The sequence below is a fragment of the Benincasa hispida genome, chromosome 9, assembly GCF_009727055.1.
Source record: "Benincasa hispida cultivar B227 chromosome 9, ASM972705v1, whole genome shotgun sequence".
In the NCBI taxonomy this organism is placed as follows: domain Eukaryota; kingdom Viridiplantae; phylum Streptophyta; class Magnoliopsida; order Cucurbitales; family Cucurbitaceae; genus Benincasa; species Benincasa hispida.
Genome location: NC_052357.1, coordinates 86,789,249 through 86,802,194, shown reverse-complemented (window position 1 = coordinate 86,802,194; position 12,946 = coordinate 86,789,249). Strand labels below are relative to the sequence as shown.

The 12,946-nt window shown below is 35.3% G+C and overlaps 1 protein-coding gene across 2 annotated transcripts in view; it reads right to left on the bottom strand.

Moving 5' to 3' along the window:
• Window positions 1–5,201: 5,201 nt before the first annotated feature.
• The window catches only part of LOC120086127, a 16,169-nt gene continuing 8,424 nt past the window's right edge, over window positions 5,202–12,946 (bottom strand). For both annotated transcript variants that reach the window (XM_039042586.1, XM_039042587.1), the window contains exons 6-12: window positions 12,005–12,064; window positions 10,215–10,337; window positions 9,442–9,513; window positions 8,526–8,663; window positions 7,559–7,714; window positions 7,115–7,219; window positions 5,202–5,663 (exon numbers count right to left, since the gene is read on the bottom strand). In XM_039042586.1, coding sequence (XP_038898514.1) covers window positions 5,631–5,663; window positions 7,115–7,219; window positions 7,559–7,714; window positions 8,526–8,663; window positions 9,442–9,513; window positions 10,215–10,337; window positions 12,005–12,064 — 687 coding nt within the window. In that variant the 3' untranslated portion in view covers window positions 5,202–5,630. The remainder of the gene's footprint in view (window positions 5,664–7,114; window positions 7,220–7,558; window positions 7,715–8,525; window positions 8,664–9,441; window positions 9,514–10,214; window positions 10,338–12,004; window positions 12,065–12,946) is intronic.

Sequence of the window (12,946 nt, the reverse complement as noted above, 5' to 3'; positions counted from 1 at the left end):
TGGACATTGGTCTTCTTCTCCTACCGTGGCCATACTCAATCTTTGAAAGACTGAAGATCGAGCAGTTGAAGGCCTAAAATGATCGAAGACAGAAGTTCTTTGCTTCATTTCTTCTAAGTCGTTGACTTCTTCAACAATTATATGATTGTTGTCGACTTCCACTATGCCGATAGTGTGACATGCAATGACTTCTGATACTTTCTCTGGATGATTATTGAGAAAGCTTATTGGGAGAAATTCTGCCAAAATTGTCGGCCGTTGGAATTGAAAGAAGTCCTTGTCTTCTTTCTTAGCAGATTTAGGCTTCAGTGTCATCTTTTTGCCTTTCTTTTTATGAGTCTTGTTCCTTCTTCTATAGTTTCGATAGGAACGCGACTCTTTTTGGGTGGAGTTTGGCTGTCTTCTTTTTCGACGAGTCACAACTATCCACCCTTCCTTGTCATCTTCAACGAGCTCATCTTTCTTTTTGGAATTTATTGTTTGAATCTCTTGCTGGAACCGAACAACTATAAGCTCGAAGGCTCTAGATTGGACAAGGCTTTGTCTTTGAGCATGGGACACAGACAGGATTGGAACACTTGAAGTTGCCACTACTGTAGCGTGATTTGTCTGAGCTACTTCATCTAAATCTAGCTCGCTCTTCTTTTCACGAGCCAACTTCAGAATTCATTCCTTCACCACAAAGCACCTTTCAACTGGGTGACTAATGACCCGATGATACTTGCAGTAGTTAGGATCATCTACTTTTCCTGCTTGTTTCGGCCGCTTGCATTCCGGCAGCTAAATAAGTTTCTTTTCTAGCAGTTACTCCAACATATCTGCCACATCAGAGTCAGGGAATGGATCAATCTTCTCTCTTCTTTCTTTAAGAGTTGGACGACATTTCTCACCCTCATTGTGCCTTTTTTCAAACTTTGTTTGTTTTCCTTTGGAGGAAAATTTCAATGGGGTCACATGAATGACCATAGATTCTTTTGTGGCACTACCCACGATCTTTTCAGTGCCTTTGGCTTCATTCTTGTATTTTCTCCCTTCAGGGACTAGGAAATCTTTAGTTGCCCTGTTGGCGATGCTCAGCTCCATATCATGAGCACATGTTGCCAGCTCCTCAAACGTACGAGGTTTTATCCCTTGTAGGATGTAGAGAAGCTCTCAGTGCATGCCTTGAGTGGACATCTCCACTGCAAATAATTCAGTGAGTCTATCTTTGCAATCTAGACATAAAGCTCTCCATCGGTTGATGTAATCAATGACCGTCTCGCCCTTCCACTGTTTGGTGTTCATCAGCTCCATCATGCTAACAGTGTGCCTTGTACTATAGAAGCGGTTCAGGAACTCCCTTTTTAGTTGTTCCCAATTGTCAATCACTTCTAGCTCCAAATCAGTATACCAATCGAAAGTATTTCCTTTCAAAGTACGGATGAACTGCTTGACTAGCTGGTCTCCTCTGGTTCCTGCATTTTTGCAGGTTTCAATGAAGTGTGCAACATGTTGTTTTGGATTGCCCTTTCCATCGAACTACTAAAACTTTGAAGGTTGATACCCAGCTGGCATTCTCAGGTTGTCGATTCTCTTGGTGTATGACTTGAAGTACATAAAGGAAGTTTGCAACAATCCTCCGTATTGAGCTCTTATAGAGTTTGTGATCATATCCAGGAGCTGTTGAACTAACAGGGAGGCAACAGAGGTGGATTGTGGTGGCTGACTTTCCTGCAAGACAGTCTTTCCTTTGTCATTGGCTTTTGTAGCTGGAGATTGACTTGAATCAGCAGTATCTTGAGCATGTATCTGATCTCTTAAAGCAGCGATTTCATGATCTCACTCCTCTACATCCTTCATTAGGAGATTTATCTTTACCTCCATCCCTGCCATGGTCGACTCAGTCGTTACGTCAGTCATCATGATAGACACTACATCAAAATGTGATTCTTTCTCTGATAGATCAGTAGCAGAAGCATAGTTTTCAAACAAGAGATTTTCTCTGATGACGATCCAGCCTTTAGGAAATTCCATCAGCTGGTCCCAGATTTCCTTCGTGATTACAGAACTTATGTAAGTGTTACTTGCGACGGTAGCTTTGGATGCAACTTTCTTTGGTGCCATTTGTAGATTTGTTAACTCGGATGAAGAAAGAGAGATGAGAGGCAGAGAGGTCCCATTGGGCGTGCCAATTTTTTCGCACGAGATTTCAAAAGAAATTTATTTCATGGAACTTGAACTTTGTATTTGTATTATTTTTGTGGAAAATGAGTACAATCTCTAATACATAGTATTTTGATGCTTTCAAAATAAACTATAATCTTTAAGTTGGTTGATCTTCTTGAACGATCGCCCTTTGGGCTTGTTGATCTTCTTGAATGATCGATCTTTGGGCTTGTTGATCTTCTTGGAGGATCGGCCTTTGGGCTTGATCTTCTTGGATGATCGGCCTTTGGGCTTGTTGATCTTCTTGAACTTGGACTTGTTGATCTTCTTGGATGATCGGCCTTTGAGCTTGTTGATCTCCTTGAGAGGATTAGTGTCGCACAAGGCTTCCGGAGAAACTTGTTTCGTGGAGTTGAACTTGAGTTGGTGTTGATGTTGAGATTGATTTAATGCGATGTGGTTCGATCTCTAGTACTTGATCCTCTGATTCTTTCTCGGTTGAATGCATATGCTTATGTTTAGAAGTGGGGCGTGTGGATGTTCTTAAACTTCGAATCTTGGAAGAATGTTTGTATCTTCAAAGGATTTCAGTCTTCAAGCGTGGTCAGAATGTTTGTATCTTCAAAGGACTTCAGACTTCAAAACGCTTGTATCTCCAAAGGACTTCAGTCTTCAAGTGTGTTCAGAATGCTTGTATCTTCAAAGGGCTTCAGTCTTCAGAATGCTTGCATCTCCAAAGGACTTTAGTCTTCAGAATGCTTGTATCTCCAAATGACTTCAGTCTTCAAGCGTGGTCAGCTTCAGGGATCAAGAAGTCTTTTGATTGTAGAGAATTCCCTATAAGCTCTCTGGAGTATAGAATTGCTGACTCTCACAAATGAAGAGAATTTCTCTATTTATAGAATTCTCAAGTGGGCTTCGTGGGTTGGGTTTGGTTGGTCCATGGGCCCAATTATTTGGACTTTGGCTTGGTTGATCCATGGGCCTAGCCCTTGGGGCCAATTAGTTGGTTTTGGGCATGGTTTAAAATTTGAGTCCAATTCAGCCTTTTTTGTAGTTTGGACTTTAAACCCAAATAATAATATCAAATTGTATCAATTTAATCTCATCTGATCCAACCGCATGGCGTCATCGAAATTTGTCTTCAATTCAATTCGGGACATATGTGAACTTCTAATTGGATCCAAATTTAATGATTTAGAATTTTATCATTAATTTAGTAAACAACGTGGCAACTTGTGATTGGTCCAAAATTCTTCATTCAACACTAACAAAAGAAAAAAAAGTAAGAGAAAAAGAAAAAAATCAACTATTTAATTGTTGTCATAAACTATCTTGAACAATTCATTTATATTATTATATATTTCTAAGAAAAACAGAAGGGAAAAAGAAACGAATAACATCATCATGATGCAATCCGCCGGCCAAAAAAAGTAGTTATGGATGCCATTGATTTTTACCTTCTTTAATTATTATTATTATTATTTATTTATTTATTTTGCAAAGGGCGCTAATCTTTTTTGTATCGTTTCCATTTTATCAAATATGTCTAAACGGAACGTTGAGTTTTTTACTTTTCAACCGTCAATCTAAACAATAGTAAAAACTTATAAAGGCGTTGAAAAATTAGCTATTTTTTAAATTTAACTGCTAAATTCCAAAAAAATAATAATAATCTTCGGACATTACTCTTTATTTCAAAAATATTCTTGTTCTTTCAAAAGTTGCACTATTACCCTTATCCTTTCATAAATACAAAACTAACCTTAGAGGCAAAATCCACGAGAAATTTGAAATCTATTCCAGGTGTGGTTATGACCTAAAACCTATGAAGCACAGATACAGATACGATTACACAATACGGATAGTGATTTATCAATTTCTAAAAAACTAAGATACGAATATATCTAAGGATGCGTCATTTTTTATATATTTTTTAATATATATATTTCTAAAAAATGAGGATACTGATACATTGAAAATACATTTTTTTTCTTTAAAAAAATCTAGGATATAGATAATTTTAACATACAAGTTAATAATAATAGCACAAAATAAAATACAAACACTGAAATACAATATATATAAATAAAAAAAAATTAATTTAAAAAAAAAACATCTAAAATGTTGAAGTACAATAGTTAATAAAATGCAATAGAAAAGTGACTCATATTGCAAAGAAGAATAAAATTAGAGGAAGAAGTATGAAGATAAACAAAAAACTTTTTCATTGAATTATTGAAGATATCCAAATGGTTTATATTTTTGTGGACTTTATGAAAATTCAAATATGAAAATAGAGATCAGATGATTTTAGTCTAGAATTTGGTCATTTATTATTTATTTATCCTTTTAATTTTGAACTAAGTAGTGAGCTTTTTAAATAGGTTGCCTAGTTTTATATTGGAAAAGATTTAGATGAGTTGCTTGTCTTTTTTCTTTTAAAAAAATACGCATAAAAATAGATACGTCAAATCACGTGTCAAATACGCATCTGAAAAGTATCTGAAAATATCAATATCTGATACGTGTCTATACAAATTCTTTACCTCACATGAAGTATTTGTGTTTCATAGCCTAAAACATTGAAGCAGTGTTAAAAGGTCCCACTTTCCATTCCAGGTTAACATCAAATCATTTCAAGCACCCTTTTTTCTTCTTATCAATATTCTCCTAAATAATGTAGCTTTTCACACGTCTATGAAAAATCACGCTGATAGTATAACTTTTAAGAGCAAGAAGTATTTTTTAAACAAAAGACAACATTCAAGGGTTATCTTCTTTTTTTTTCTTTTTTTTTTTTTAACAAAATCTAGATTTTAGCCTAAATTGAACTCATGAAGATTTGAATCTTCATAACCATAATTATAATGTAAATTTATACCCTTTAAAAATATCAGCTATTTTTGGGGAAGGAAAAAAGAACACTTTGGGTAGGAAAATAGAATACTGCCTTAAAAACATCCATCTTTTAACTTTAACTCATGAAGATTAAATCTCCTTACTTCAAAAATGTTATATTTTTTGGGAAGGGATGGGAAAAAAAATGGGTAATATGATTTAGCCACATAGCACATAGAGAGGGCATTTAGAAAGAGATTCATCTTAAAAGAAGTTAGAGTACTTATAGAACAGTAAGAACTTGACAAATATAGTACCTAACTGGTCAAAAAGAAGAGGTTTTAGTGGGCAATCTTAAGAGTACCAAAACCACAAGTCTCATGAATGATTTTAAGCACCAGTTTCTTCTCTCCCAACTTCCTTGCCTCTTCATTTCTTATTATCCAGGGGTGGGGGCGGCAGCAGGGACATCGACACAGTATGGCAAGTGCCACAGTACACTTTCCAGCCGCTTTCAATAACGAAGTATAACTCGAAGAAAAAAAGAGGCAATGTACCTTAAGAAAGAATGTCGCGAAGAATGCTGTTTCAGAACTAGCTTAGGATGCCCAAGATGCTCTTTTGACTTGAAAAGATGGACGTTGTCAAAAGAACCAAAACCGTCGCCGTCGGTTTCTCTGAAACAATTTTCAACAAGTTAAATGAAATATCCTAGAGTTGCTGTGAGGAGATATATCTGTGATTTTATAGTACGTGTGTGCACAGTGCAAAATAGAGAGCAACAACAGCTCCATACAGTTGGAAGTACAGAATGGTGTAATTGCAAACCAACTCAAATTAAAGCAATTCATTACCATATTTGAGACATTGTCCGGGATTTGATTCCAGGAACTATGAGTTCTTAAAGGCACTAAATTTTTATTAACATGGAAGGGACAAGGTGAGGGAGATTCAAGAGCTCCCCTACACCTCCTTCACACACGCTAAGCCGATTCCTACTTCACTCTCTTTACTAATACACTTTTAACAATGGGAGGTCCAGATGGAAGCAACCAAAATGAAATAGCCCACTAATTACTAAAAGTTCATTTTAACATTAGCATTACAGGGCAGACAATTCTGAACAAAGGAACCATAAGAAAGAAACCATAAGGCCTTGTTTGGAACCAATTGGTTTTTGGTTTTTGAAAATTACGCTTGTATTCTTACTTCTTCTTTACCAAGGTTTTTATCATTTCTAACTAAACATTTGAATTCGTAGTCAAATTTCAAAGACAAAAATTTCTTTAGGCCCCGTTTGGTAACCATTTGATTTTTTATTTTTGTTTTTTAAAATTAAACCTATTCCATTCACATTTTTTTACAATGGTTTGTATCTTTCTTAAGTATACTAGTTGATTTTTTAACCAAATTCCAAAAACAAAAACAACTTTTTGAAGTTACTTTTTTTGTTCTCAAAATTTGGTTTGGTTTTTTAAATTATTGGTAAAAAGTAGACAACAAAGGAAGAATTTGGAGGTGGAAGTAGTGTCCATAGACTTAATTTTCAAAAACAAAAACAAAAAACCAAATGATTACCAAACAGGGCCTTAGTTTTCAAAACTTGTCCTAGTTTTTTAATGCTCCTAAAAAATAGATAACAAAACAAAAAAATCGATAAATGGAAGCAGTGTTTCTAATCTTAATTTTAAAAAAAAAACAAAAACTAAAAACTAAATAGTTATCATATGCGGACATAAACTGTTGGCTACAAAGTTGGAAGGTTCATGTAAGTAACAGGTGTTACTAAAGCTTAATAAAGAACAAGAGAAAAATAGCTCATCTCAGCAAAAGTAAATGCCTGTTTGAGATGACTCTCCGAGTGTTTATTCGGGACTGGCCCTAAGTCTATCGTTGTAGTTGGACCAATGACTGAAAAGTAACTGCCATGTTGAATGAAAAATGTGGTGGGAACTAATTAACATTGAAAGAATATACAAATGCTAATAATGGCAACTTATGTTATCCCATACTTCAAGTGAATAAAATATTTGAAGCACTAAAGGCAGCGGTAGAGGGACTTCGTCATTTGCTAATCCAATAAAATCAAAGCGGCAAAATGTAATGGTTGAAAAAGAAAGGGCAAAACCTTCTGATCCGGGTCCTGTGACTTCAACACGATTGGTGCGGTAAGGACATTGCTGTTGGCACTTGTAACGTAAGGCCGCAGCTTTTCCTCCAACAATTCGTTCAGCTGACAATAAATTTATAACAATAGTAGATCCAAGTTAGATACACGATTTAAAGCAAGAAGCACAGAAGGTCGTCAGTCTAATAATGCAAAGAAAGGGTAAAAATCAGGGACAAATAAGTTACGTTATCAAACATGTGCATACTTATTAGTCATCACTTACAAGGAAGTTTATCCATTATGCCTTTCTTTGGTTACTTCCCAAATATTCATATAGATATATAAATGAAGCAACATTACTTGATGATTAGGTCCAGAAGATGAGCCAACCCAAGAAATTGGTGCTTAGACTACCAGTTACTCATTCCATAAGGAAGACACAGAGGTTTAGAAGTCAATAACCTTTTCCTGCCGCCATTTCGTTTCCCACTGTGCATCCAAGATTTTATCAGCTATTTCTCTTTGGGCATTTAGAAGTACAGTCATTTCATAAAATTTTCCCGGGTCTTTAAGATCATCCTGACTCCAAGAAGATGAATTCAGTGGAAGGTCCAACTCCTGACAATAAACCAGAGTCAGCATAATAGCAAAAGCCATAGCCAATAGAGAGGCATCTCCTTATCCTCAAAATTTATGATACCTAGGTAGGCTGTGTTCTATCATTAAAATGTATTACTTATTCATCCAAACAATTACATGGCAATGACTATACACATAAAACAAAAATGGTGTGATATGCAAATGCCGACAGAGTGAGAGAGAGTATATAGATCACTCGTCAAGTATCTTGAACAGAGTACACGGATCACTTGTCAACTAGTGCAAGGAATTATGACTACAAGATGGAAAATATAATAAAATGGGTTTTTTTTTAATTTTGATAAAAGCAACAACTTTCACTTAGAAAAAAAAATAAAAGAAGCATATAAAAAACCAAACCCACAAAAGGAAGTCTCATTAAAGGAAATGGCTCCAGTTATACAAAATAGAGCTTAAAGAGTACTTACAAAATATCTTTGAAATTGACGCCTAAAAGGAAACGTGAAAATCTTACAAGAGACCAAACCTCACTAGGATCCTCTCATACCCATTTCACTCACCCCAAAGATTCCACAAAAAAGAACAAACCCCAGCAAACCATAAGAATCGGCCCTTCTCACAAAAAAGGCAAATGGAGGAACTCCCCCAGCAAATCACTAGTCTATACAATTACAATCATTTGGAGGCTGAAGCAAAGCTAGTAAATCACATTACAAACTGTTTGAAAAAGACCGTTTGACAAAGAAATAATTATGCACATCAAGAAGAGAAACAACAGAACTTTTAACATTGATTCAACGATCTTAAAGTGGAGGGAGTTCAGACGTACACCCCAATTTTGTGGCCGTGGTGGAGGATCAAGCTTCATCACTTCTGCCTCAAGTGTTTTCTTGGCCTTGTAGTAAGGAATGTTCTTCACGACCACAGGATCATCCCTGGCTCGAACAGGGTCTATGGAAATCAATGCCTATGAATTGCAGATATCGACAAATAAATTATTATTATTATTATTATTATTATTATTATTATTTTAATAAGAACAATAAATTAAATATGAACCATCTTTCCGTCGAGGCAAAGTACAATAGAAACATATACGGTGGGAAAACCAGGAGACAATATTTGTTTTTGTCAGCCGAGTTACGTGCACTCAACTAACTCTATAGATCCCTGTTTACCCTACAATGTGTAATAATAATGAAGACGAAAAGTAAGTAACATAGGTGAGTCCCTTTTGCCAAGGAATAGAAGATTTAAGATTATTTTGGCAAAAATATTTCTGCTCAAGATTTTACTTAAAACAACATATAATACAATAATGCAACTGCAGAAGTACCCAAAAATATGACGGATGTTATAATCACCATTGATTTGAGTCAGCTAAAATCAATACTTCTTAATGGTATGTTCTACTATCTCATCTATTTGTTGACTTTTCAGAGAACAAGATATTCGTTTGAATTGGGAAGCTTTAATTTTTGCTTCATAATTTTGTTTTATCTTTTTTCTGTAAGGCGTTTGTATCTTTTGAGCATTAAAGACTCTTTCTATTTCTTCGATAAAAAGGTAAAAAGCTTTGTTTCTGATTAAAGATATAATAATAAAAATCTGATGCTCATAAGACAGGATAATAAAGGTCAAAGTGAGTTACAGCCAATCCCCTGAAATTTAGAAGCAAAGATATGTGATCCAACTTCCATGCATATAATTGATTGAAGACGTGCTAAAAGTAAAATTTTTCTTACATCCTGTAAGTACTCCCATCCAGGCTTCCTCTTAGCAACAACATCTCTGAGTTGATCATATCGCATGGATTCCTAAATGCAAACCACAAACATTAACAACTATCCAAGTGATATTAGCAATTTTAAAATATGGCATCAAATTGAAAAGGTCAACCTTAAATAAAATGTGTTCAACAAAAAAATGATAATAACAGTAAAAATAAATAAATAACGATCCAACATGAAAAGGTTGCATATAAGGAACTGAAGTATAAATCTTTTACAACGTCAGAAAATGTATAATTGACTTTCCAAGTTAACCTTGCATGGGTTTCAAAAAATTCCGATTGTGAATGTGAGTTAAAAGTTGACCAAAAACTACATCGAGTTAACAACAATTCTCAGAGGATAAAATATCAAATTTATTTTTTCTTCAGAACTGATATGATCTTGCTCAAGAGGGAAGGAGAAGCTGTCTGTTTTCTCTTAAACTATAACAAGGTAACAGAACTGAGCCCATATGACTCGCAAGAATTTAATAAAAGTAGGTATCATCAAACCCATATAATCAAATCAAATAAAACGCTTTGCTAAGAGAAATAGAGAGAGACATAAACACCTCATAGAAGTAAAACACTGAAAATTAAATAGTTGTAGGAAGATTCCTTCGAGCATTTCTAATAATTAATAATGTGAAAATGCTTATGTTACTAACTACGTAACGTCAACAGGCACAGGCTAATTATTCAAAGTAATTGACAGAATAGAAAGCACGTGAGGAAAGTGGTTCGAACCTTGTACTGCCACCAAATCTTTTGCTTGACATCATCATCAAAGTTGAATCCACCAACAATTTGAGGGAAAGTAATTAACCAAAATGTAGCAATGCTGGGGTCCTTCATACTCTGAACTAAATGCTGAGATACCAAAGGCACAATCAAAACATAAAATATGTCGAAGATTCACACATCTAAATCTTCTTTATATGACGAAGATATTTACACAAATTGTTCTGAACAAGAGGTTTTTTTTCCTTTTTTGGTAAAAAAACTGAACTTTCATTGAAGAAATAAAGAATACAAGGGCGAACAAAAAACGAGCCTCCAAAAAACAAGAGTCAAACACTAACCACAGAAGAAACTCCAATCCAAAGGAACAATGAACAAGAAGAATTGGATTTCATATGAATCGAAGCACCAGCAGTTCAGGAAAAGTTCATTGTTACAGTCCTTTTGTTTTTTATCAAAAAAATAAGAGTAATAATAATAGATCACATGTGATGGAATTTTTGCGCTTGAGAATGACAACTAAGCTATTAACATCCAATGTCATTAAACCTTCCCAAGCGTGCTCTGAAAAGTTTATGAATTGACTTTTTTTTTTTTTTTTGCCTCTGTGGTGATTGCCAAGGTAAGATTGGTGTTAGAATATTGATATAACTATTGAATTTTTCATAACCCATCAACTTAAGTTTTTGGGTTGATCGATGATTTAATGTGGTAACAGAGTAGGAGGGTTTGAGCTTAATTCCCTGTAAAATCATTTCTTCCCCTATTAATATCAAAATTCACTTGTTGGCCCTTTTAACAAATTTTCAAGCCACAAATGAGAAGGAATGTTTAGAGTGTCTTGAATTTGTCATAGCCCATTAGCTTAAGCTTTTGGGTTGATTGATGATTTAACAGTTGGTTATGATTTACTTACTGAGACTCCGAACTCACAAATAAACTAAAGTTAAGATTATGAATTTCGTGCTAGTTTAGCAATTACTCCAATTGAAAGTAAATGTTCTCGTGTAAATTATCTTACACCTATGAGCCTAGATGTGGGTTCTCTCGTTTTCATTGAATATACAAGAGCGTAAAAACAAGCCTCAACAAAAAGAGTCCAATCTTACCTGGTACCTACAGAAATTGATTCCAGTCCCAAAAAAACAAACCAAGCTCATAATTACAAAATGGCCTAGTGACTAACACCAACAAGGAGACATTAAACCTACCCACCTCCTAAACATCTTCACCAAGTCTCTCAATCTCTCTAAAATTCAAAGCCAAATACCCCACAAAACTGCACCTCCTCCAACATTGATCTACCATCTCTATTCCAAGCTCTACAAATACCAAATGAATTCATCCAGCGGTTCCAAAGATATTCAGCAAACTAGCAATCCCGCAACAACCTGTTCTACCCTCCTTTTCTTATATCCGGTTGACATACATCCAAACTGACCAATCCAAATATATTTGTGGGCAGTTCAAATGTTCACCTATACACAAAATTGAGGCAAGTAGTTCTTCGCCTATAAATGGCATGTGGTTGAATTGCTCTCTGCTTATACAAAGTTTGGGTGAGAACTTGTGCTCTCTTTATACTTACAGCATGATATTTGTATGTTATAGTATGTGTAGCTTAATGTAATTTGCATTCTGAATCCATTATGGCATGAGTTAGTGATTCAATTATACAAATGTGGTGTGCTCATGAAAATCTAGTAGTTTAACGTTAAAAATAACAGGCTCTCTAGTTAGTAACTACTCTGGCATAGAAACCATAACCATAGAGGGGTGAAGAAGGGCATAATAACCTCATATGGATATTCCATCTTTCTCAGAACATTATAAGCTTTCCAAGGTGGTTCCATGATCTGCATAAAAAGGAAGAACAGAATAAGGACCCCATTCCTATTTACAAAGACAAAAAGATAAACATATGCTTCTATAGCAGTTTTTAGCATTAAATATATTGAAAAGAAGAGAAGAAAAGAAACACAGATTTACGTGGAAACCCTAGATCAGGAGAAAAACCACGATAGGAGAATTTTTATTCTTTTAATTTTTCTGATACACAGGACAGGTATAAATAACCAAACTGAGAGAAACCCTAGATAGTAGACATGGAGAAAAAGACTAAAACGCTCTTAGGGCTAAAACACCATTTCAACACTCCCCCTCAAGTTGGGGCATAAATATCAATGAGGCCCAACTTGCTAATACAAGTGTCAAACATCTGTCTAGGTAAACCCTTAGTCAGAACATCCGCAATCTGTTGGCTGGATGGAACATAGGGAACACAAATACTACAGTTGTCAAGTTTCTCTTTTATGAAATGTCGGTCAATCTCAACATGTTTGGTTCTGTCATGCTTAACAGGGTTATTGGCAATATTGATAGCAGCCTTGTTGTCACAGTAGAGTCTCATCGGGTCATGACTCTCTTGATGAAGATCTACTAATACCTTCTTCAACCAAATTTCCTCACAGATATCCAAGCTCATAGCTCTGAATTCAGCTTCGGCACTACTTCTAGCCACGACACCCTGTTTCTTACTCCTCCATGTAACGAGGTTTCCCCATACTAAGGTACAATACCCCGAGGTTGACTTCCTGTCAGTAGCAGAACTGGCCCAGTCCGAGTCAGTGTATGCTTCTATGCATCTTCTATCATTTTTCCTGAACATCAAGCCCTTCCCAGGTGTTGACTTTAGATATCTCAGAATCCGGTTAACAGCTTCCATGTGTCTCTCATAC